We start from the raw sequence: 8,542 nt of genomic DNA, 5'->3' as shown, positions 1-8,542 counted from the left end.
ATTTTTTTTACCTTAATAGCATTATCTTGTGTCACTCTTATTGGCAAAAAAAATAATAAATGGTTGCAATGCTGCAAGGAACAAAACCAAGTAATATTTATACAATTATTTTTGTTATTACTGTTATTCAATTAAGGCCACGCCTACTTTTATATATTGATTGTTGCAATAAAACGTTAAGTGTGAAATTTCATTCGCTCGTTTTATTTAAGTGTATCATCCAGCATCTCGTCTGTCTATACCCCAAGCGTCACTGCGACTATACTCCACGCATGTAGAAGCGCGCCAAATTTCTGAAAGCAGTATTCTCAAGTTGCTAGACATTTCCAGAGAGATCTCCGCGCAAAGATAACAGGCCGCGTGCGTAATGTTTCAAATGCGGTATACCGACAAGATAGCAATAGTCTGGTATTTTCGTACAACTGCTGCTGTTTGGTTTTGGTTTTCAGGTTGGTATCATTGACACCCCTCCCCTCCTTTTCACACACCCCTTTAACCCGTCAGGAATGGTGTGTAAAGTTGTTTTATGTTCGTGGAATGCTTAGAATTACTTTGAACCGTTTCCGATGACATATCCCGCTAAGGCCACTCGGCCCAGCGTAGCATGGATAATGGAGAACACTGACCCTTTGCCGCTTGCCGCCGCCCTGACCCCCTCCCCGCGTTGCGCCGAGCCGCTAGCCCGCTAGCCGCTGCCGCTGCTGCTACTGCTGCCGCATCGCGGTCAAGGTTGCGCCGCGCCAGACCCACACAGGCTGGCCACAACGGCAGACGCTCTTATCGATCGGGCCGCGATCTGTCTCAACACGACGTTTTTTTTCTCCGAACATTTATCGTTTTCCTTCTGCTGGGTGTGTATTTTTGCTGATAAAGTAATCGGTTAACCCGTCTGCCACACACTGTGGTCTGTCTTGGCGTGTGTCACTAGCGAGGGGGGATTTGTCTGCTGTGAACCAGAACATCGCTCATTCATTTGGAAATTTCGCGTGCTAGCGGGGTTGGGTTTGCTGGGTGACATCAGGTGACTGACGGAACTCATGTGCTTGTGAAAGTGTGAAGGCTGAAGGTATTGCACAAGACTACCAGGTGCTCTCAATATTTCGAAGTGAAAGTTGAAGATCGGCGTGTTTGCGGTAGCCTAATCGTGCGCGAAGAGTATTCAGTAGGTTAGGAACCTTTCCTACCTTGACGCAAGGATAGGTCGCGGACTAGTGTCTGAGTCGACAAAGTGTTACAGTTCCTTATTGTTGAAATTTGAAGTGTCTTAATAATGAACAGTTCCGTAAATTTAGTCGTCTGCCTGTACTGTTATCCGAGCGTGTTTTTACAGCTGCCTTGGCCGATGTTCAACTGAAGGCAACAGTCCAAGCTGTTCTAAAAATAGTGTTTCTAAGACTACTCAGGTCACATAGGACATTTCCCTGTGTTTTTGTCAAAGCTGGTCAGTGTCATATAAGCAGGCCATTATTCATGTTAGGAAACACAACTGATCCTGAAATTTAAAAAAAATAAATTGTTTTGTTCATTGCTGTGTTTGTGTGTGAACATAGTGAAAGTGCACTTACAGTATTTAATTTTGTCATCAGGTTGAACTGACCAATGCACCATTGACTTTGACTTAAGCATCCTTCCAAAGTTCAATCAAGATGCATCGAGCAAGATCTGTTGCAACAAAATTATCACCCCTCTTGGGCACTGAACAGTTCGGAACATGGCTTCTGCACAGTAGCAAGCCAACTCGATCGCTGTCTATAACAGCAAGCAGACATTATAATGCACCTGTTGCAACTGAACCCTTCCTCAATGGAAGTTCTTCTGCTTATGTTGAGGAGATGTACAATGCCTGGCTTGCAGACCCCAAGAGTGTACATGTGGTAAGTTCCTTATGCAATTAGTTTAACATCATCTTTTGGAGCAAAAATAAAAAATTCCTTTGGGCTATCACCTTCATGGTGAGGTGATACCATAGCAATACCACTATATTATCACAAACACAATTGTTCATGCCAAATTTTAAACCAGTAAGAAATCTCAAAACATTTGCCATCCCAAATAGTTTTTAACCTTGGTTTGCTTATCTTCGGTACAGTCGTGGGATTCATTCTTCCGCAACAGTGCTGGTGGAGCTGCCCCAGGGCAAGCCTACCAATCTCCCCCATCTCTGGCACAGCCTGGAAGAAACCAAGTGCCGATTTCTAGCATTGTCCCTCATCTAGGAGGTGGGGGAGGTTTACCCAGCCAAGTTAGCGAGAAACTTATTGATGACCATCTTTCTGTTCAGGGCCTCATCAGATCTTACCAGGTGAGTTCACTTTTAACAATAAGTTTGATTAGGTAAGGTAGCTTTTTCCAATCCTGGAATCTGTATTTATAAACATCTCATTTTAGGTGTCTGATTGTTTTCTATATTTTGGTCATATACACTTTAAACTAATTTTGTGTGGTTTCTTACACTGTCAAAGCATGGTTGTGATAATATTTAGCTTTTTCTTAGTCTACCAATAGAGGTGTATTGAAATATATTTTATTACACTCTTTGCAGGTTTTTTTCAGATTTCTGAGACAATAGTTTCAATTGTTTCTTATTGCCCAGTATTTGTGTTAATGTGATTTGCCATACTAATACAGCAATGTGTATTACTAACGCTATTCAGTTACCATATTCACTTTTATCCATCAATTAGTACTCTCAATAATTTAAGAGGGGACAAGTTTCCATATACATTATGTATAGTTTCTGTCTAATGCTCAAATTGCAGGCCGCTCAGAGATTAACATTAAGAAAGTCAGTATTCCCTCAAGAAGCAATTTTATCATATACTATGTCTATTGTACAACAGTCAATGTTTTTTGACAAGAGTGTCGTTTTTTTGATTGTTTGTTTACCTATAAGGTTTGTAGTTGTTATACAGGGTGGTCCACAGACCTCTTCCTTTATTTTGCTTATACTTTTGCGGATGCAGGCGTGCGCCTGGGTTGCATACTCGCATGGGGCCATAAGGCGCAACGGTAAGCTAGGGTAGGCAAGCCCGCCCGCACACCTGCATGCGGTACAGTGTAAGCAAACTAAAGAAAGGGGTCACCCTGTAGGTTTAGATTCAAAACTGCATGATGTGCATGGTGGGCAAAAGATAAAATACATTTTTCAGTTTAATTTGCCTCTGAAAATTTCTATCTAGCATCTTGATTGAGTGTTTCATTTTGGAATCGGTCATTTGTCTTGTCTGTCACCCTGGATCTGATTGAATGTTCGTATTTTGATTTGGTAGGGTAAGAGGGGGCTGTTAGGACTAAAATTAAACTGTTTCATTTTAAATTTCTAGACAGTGAACTATATCAATTATTCCCAATCAATATATAATAAATCCAATCTCTAATCTACGACATTGCAAGCATTACACTAATTTTGAGCTTAGCATGTTCAAGATGTACTTAGCGTGCTGATTGATGCTCTTCTGACCTTAAGTCTTGCCTCTGCTTTATTTGCCTATTGTCTTTAGGCCCGAGGCCACCTGGCAGCTGAGCTGGATCCGCTGGGCATCATGTATGGCGCCAACGATGAAACTTACACTGTCCGCAAAGGTGCTCCACCAGATGTGGTGGTGCGCCAGCATATGCTGGGTAAGGCTTGGGAACCCTTGTCAGATCAATGCTCGATGTCTGCCTCTGGGCTAATGCAAACTGGGGCTCTTGTTCATTACTTTCCATACATATTTTATCAGTCATTGTCAAGTTTTTATCACTAAGTGTCATTGTAATCTCAAGAAAGCAAGTTGGTCTCAGCTTACGAAATGGTATGAAACAAAGGATATGGGTGGGTTTCAAAATCTGAAAATTATAAATGTTTGGCAGCTTGTGTGTTAAGCTTATGGTGATTGATGCTTAGAGCCTCCAACTACAACGGAAAGCTTTGATAAATTTTTCTTGCACAGTCAGATGGTTTGAATACATTGGCGAATAGTTAAATCTCTTATTTACAATTAATTAACATCTAATAGTTTTCCTGTTTTCATAATAAAATATGGACTAAATGGTGCCAATATTATATTGATGTTGATTATGTTAAGTTTTAACAGTCTTTTGAAAATTTGTAAACTTATTGTGCCCAAGCTTGTGTTGGTGTGGTGCTAAACAAACTTTCAATGCATGTCTTTGCAATGAAGTGGTCCATGAACTGGTGGGAATGCATGCCTAGGGACTTTCTAAAAGCTTGCAACTTGTGGAAATAGCATTATGGTTTGAATGCCACTTCTTTACAAACTGATATGGGTAATCCAAATGATTTGCAGGAAATCCATGCTTGCGTTTTTAAGGACTTATGCTTTGGTGCTAAAGCTGTGCTATGTCAAGTATGCTTGGTATGCCACAGGTGATGTTGCTCTTGTGCAAAAAGCTTATTTCTATTAATTTGGAGCCCAATCAATTAATATAATTAGTGATCCCCCTCCTTTTTTTGTATTCATCACATTTCTCTCTATCTCTCTTTCTCTTTTTCTGTTGCTCTCTTTGGTCATAACTTTATGTACCAATGATGTCTGCTTTACAGGATGAGATTTAATTAGGCATTTCATTTCTTTATTGGTGGCCAGTTGCACAATAGTGAAGTGGCCTGTCGCAGTCAACAACTTCCAGATTGTCTTCTGCTTGCACAAAGTTCCTTACAAACTTTTGACAGCGACTCAGGCTCTCTTTCCCATCCTTGTCTACTTTCTTTCCTCCTTTAAATCTTTGGTGCTTATTGTCATTTATTTTCAGGTTTTTCAAGTGTATAATCCATATGTTGTAGCAAAGTGCTGTCCCAAATCACTATTTTTAATCTAGTGTGTTAAAAAATGATCAGATACACTCCACCTGAATGAGCTTCTCCATAGTTGACATAGGCTAGTAGTATTTGGTGATGGTGTGACATATGTCTCCCCACTGCAATTGCAGATTCGAGGACACCATATTGCGCAGCTGGACCCATTAGAGATCAACAGTGCTGATTTGGATGACTCGCAGCTCCCAGAGTTGCTCTTTAATAGCTATAATTTTGGTAAGATGTTACCTGTGGTCTAAAATTATTCTTTGTTGTTCCTCAATATTATTTTTTTTCTGAATTTTCCTAAAGTTTGACAATTACTATACTTATTAGGAATAAATCTTTTTAGATTTTTGTTTAAACCTATCAAACTAATCTCAATTATGAAGTCTAAGCAAAGCCTTCTGTTTAAAAGGAAACAAACTCTCAATCTTTCAATTTTCCTCTTTGCTTATTGCCTCACTTTGGAACAGATTTCATCCTTTCCATTCTTTTTTTCTTGACGTATGGTTTGCTCCTTGACGAAGCACTATCACTCATTTCAGTTTTCACCCATTTATTCAGCTTCATGTTCATAGTAATCACTTCGCCAAACTTTTGTGTTTTGCTGTAACACCAATTTACACATCAAATGTTTCTTTGGGAGCTCTTTCTCTTGCGTTTTGTCCATCCTTTTCTTTGTTGTCGGTTTTGTGAATTGGGTTTGTTTTTGGGTTTCCCTGCATTACTCTCATTGGTATGTATTCTGAGTCAGACTAAAACTTTAGTAGGGACAGTTCAGATAAAATTTTCAAAAAATTCTAAATTGATCATTGGATAAGGTTTTCCTCCTTTTTTTTCATCAATCATCAGAGATGTTATCAAATACCTAATAAGGCATTCATCAATTAATTATTTCACATGTTTTACTGACAGTTTATAAAAAACAACAACAATACATACAATTTCCTCTTTGCCAACCAGTTACTTACTGTATTTCGCAGACCATTAAAATTGAAAAATTCAGACTTGAATTTTACCTTTGTACATTTAACTTGATCTAGTATTTAAAAATTTTGCCTGCTGGGGAACAGTTAGCATTACTGACTTATTTTCAATAATATTGTTGTTGCTTCTACCTGGCTTAATGGTCACCAGCCCTCTATTCTTTTTGGCCTATTTTCCAAAAATTTTGCCTTCTGGGGAACAGTTAGCATTACTGACTTATTTTCAATAATATTGTTGTTGCTTCTACCTGGCTTAATGGTCACCAGCCCTCTATTCTTTTTGGCCTATTTTCCTAGATATTCTCATTCTAGGGTTTGTATGAATTGAACTTTCCTGTTATCAGCATTCTGAAGTCTTTCACTTTAGTGTTGTTATGTCATAGTGTATATTATGACATGGTTTCTCTCAATTTTCGGTAGATTTAACTTGTTTGTGTGGACATGGCTACCCATCTGTATTATTTTGATTTATTGGCTTAAGTGTGTGGTTTAATATTAGTAGAAATTGTTTAAAGTTTGATATCTTATTGCTTCCATACTAACATCTGGCATGGTGAAGGAATAACTTTGTTTTATATTATACTCTTAGTGGTGTTGGCATCATTATGGTACTTAATATGAACTCCTTTGGGAGAAGTTTTACTCTTGAACTTGCCATGGATGATGTTCGCCTGTGCGAACTCATGTAACCAACTTATGGGACAAGGAAAACTCATCTGGCAACAGGTCTCACAAGCCGTCCATGTTACATTAAGGAGATATGGCCTCTCATTTTCATTACCATCTGATCAGCATTGAAACCTGACAGAACAACTTGATATAATAGTTTCTACATTTCTCCTTTGTGACCAACTTGACTCAGAGAACTGTTAAAGGGGGGACTAGATCAGAAAAGAGGAATGGAACCAGAAAATAATCTAGAATGAGAATGAAAAATGTATTTCATTATCTTTATTTTGTAAAGTATTTCACTGAAATGTCTACAGACCAGGTAGTAAGTTAAATTTTTAGTGACCTGTAGTAGAACATTATCAACTGAATAAGACTGAACCAACTCTATTCACTTTTTTCATGGAACAAGTAGCTTCTTTAATTATTTTTTTTCTATTCATTATGTTCATTGTTAAATTGAATTAAATTACATTACCCACATTACTCCTGTATTTATAGAAAATTTTGAACATTTGCAGAGGAATCTGATATGGACAGAGTATTCAAGTTGCCTTCTACAACTTTCATTGGAGGCAAAGAGAAGTCTCTCACATTACGTGAAATTCTTCGTCGATTGGAGCTGTCCTACTGTCGACACATTGGTGTAGAATTTATGTTTATCAACTCACTGGAGCAGTGTAATTGGATTCGTCAACGCCTTGAAACCCCTGGTATCATGGAGATTGATAATGCTCAGAAGCGTCTTATTTTGGCACGCCTTACTCGTGCTACCATGTATGTATGATTTCACCTAGGTTAATACTGGAGCATCTATTTTGTAGACATTTTTCATTTGCAATCTTGCTGGTTTGTTTTCTAGGTTTGAAGCATTCTTAGCCAGAAAGTGGACCAGTGAGAAGCGTTTTGGTCTTGAAGGTTGTGAGATCCTTATTCCCGCAATGAAACAAGTTATTGATAAATCTACAGAACTAGGAGTTGAATCCATTGTCATGGGTATGCCTCATAGAGGACGTCTGAATGTGTTGGCTAATGTTTGCCGCAAACCATTGAATCAAATATTCACCCAATTTGCTGCACTTGAGGCTGAAGATGATGTAAGTTTAATTTTATTTTAAAATGTAGATCTATTTCTTGAAGTTGTTAAAATGTTCAGTGTTTAATTGTTTTATTGTATTCAGGGCTCTGGTGATGTAAAATATCACTTGGGCACCTACATTGAACGTCTCAACCGTGTAACAAACAAAAACATCCGTCTTGCTGTTGTGGCAAACCCATCCCATCTTGAGGCTGTTGATCCAATTGTACAGGGAAAAACTCGTGCAGAGCAGTTTTACCGAGGAGACACAGAAGGCAAAAAAGTAATTGTTTACTTAATTTTTATTTACTTAGCTTGTGTTCAGTCTGATGTACTTCTAATATTTCTTTCCCTAGGTTATGTCTATTCTTCTTCATGGAGATGCGGCATTCTGTGGTCAAGGAGTTGTTTTTGAAACCTTCCACTTGTCTGACTTGCCTGATTACACAACTCATGGAACAATTCACATTGTTGTTAATAACCAAATTGGTTTCACTACTGATCCCCGTCATTCAAGGTCCTCCCCTTATTGCACAGGTCTGTATTTGCAGTTTACCTTAAATTAACTATCATTTCACATTTTGTTATTAATAAAATTTATCTTTTATGTAGATGTTGCCAGAGTTGTGAATGCTCCAATCTTCCACGTTAATGCCGATGATCCAGAAGCTGTTATGCATGTTTGTAACATTGCTGCTGAGTGGAGGAACACTTTCCACAAGGACTGTGTTATTGACATTGTGAGTTATGTTAATACAAACATCTTTATCCCTCTAAATCATAAGTAGAGGTTGCTTATCCACGTTTAATCGCTATATTTTGGCATAGGTATCCTATCGTCGCAATGGTCACAATGAAGTCGATGAGCCTATGTTCACACAACCACTTATGTACCGCAAGATTCGAAACACTAAGATAACGTTAGATAAGTACGCCGAAAAACTGATTGAAGAAGGTGTTGTTACAAATGAAGAAGTGAAGGTATTTCTTAGTGTGTGTGTGTGTGTG

The 8,542-nt window shown here is 38.4% G+C and overlaps 2 protein-coding genes across 11 annotated transcripts in view; both read left to right on the top strand.

The window, feature by feature from the left end:
* Nucleotides 1-193, top strand: part of LOC113217708 (sphingosine-1-phosphate lyase) — a gene marked incomplete in the record, with an annotated part of 13,979 nt that extends 13,786 nt beyond the window's left edge. Inside the window, 1 exon segment of the mRNA XM_026437731.2 lies at nucleotides 1-193.
* A 499-nt stretch (nucleotides 194-692) lies between these two features.
* LOC113217677 (2-oxoglutarate dehydrogenase complex component E1) overlaps nucleotides 693-8,542 on the top strand; it is a 16,308-nt gene continuing 8,458 nt past the window's right edge. For 2 of the 10 annotated variants that reach the window (XM_052277479.1, XM_026437675.2), the window contains exons 1-10: nucleotides 693-851; nucleotides 1,587-1,874; nucleotides 2,090-2,302; nucleotides 4,933-5,035; nucleotides 6,978-7,233; nucleotides 7,319-7,553; nucleotides 7,638-7,817; nucleotides 7,891-8,071; nucleotides 8,147-8,274; nucleotides 8,363-8,515. In XM_052277479.1, coding sequence (XP_052133439.1) covers nucleotides 1,647-1,874; nucleotides 2,090-2,302; nucleotides 4,933-5,035; nucleotides 6,978-7,233; nucleotides 7,319-7,553; nucleotides 7,638-7,817; nucleotides 7,891-8,071; nucleotides 8,147-8,274; nucleotides 8,363-8,515 — 1,677 coding nt within the window. In that variant the 5' untranslated portion in view covers nucleotides 693-851; nucleotides 1,587-1,646. Of the gene's footprint in view, nucleotides 852-872; nucleotides 1,167-1,217; nucleotides 1,442-1,586; nucleotides 1,875-2,089; nucleotides 2,303-3,500; nucleotides 3,622-4,932; nucleotides 5,036-6,977; nucleotides 7,234-7,318; nucleotides 7,554-7,637; nucleotides 7,818-7,890; nucleotides 8,072-8,146; nucleotides 8,275-8,362; nucleotides 8,516-8,542 lie in introns of those variants that run through there. The other 8 variants (XM_026437676.2, XM_026437668.2, XM_026437674.2 and 5 more) reach the window with 7 other exon arrangements.

Source organism: Frankliniella occidentalis, unplaced genomic scaffold, assembly GCF_000697945.3.
Source record: "Frankliniella occidentalis isolate FOCC.00 unplaced genomic scaffold, Focc_3.1 Scaffold10, whole genome shotgun sequence".
Lineage (NCBI taxonomy): Eukaryota > Metazoa > Arthropoda > Insecta > Thysanoptera > Thripidae > Frankliniella > Frankliniella occidentalis.
The sequence above is the reverse complement of the archived record's forward strand: the minus strand, read 5'-3'. Positions and strand labels throughout refer to the sequence as shown.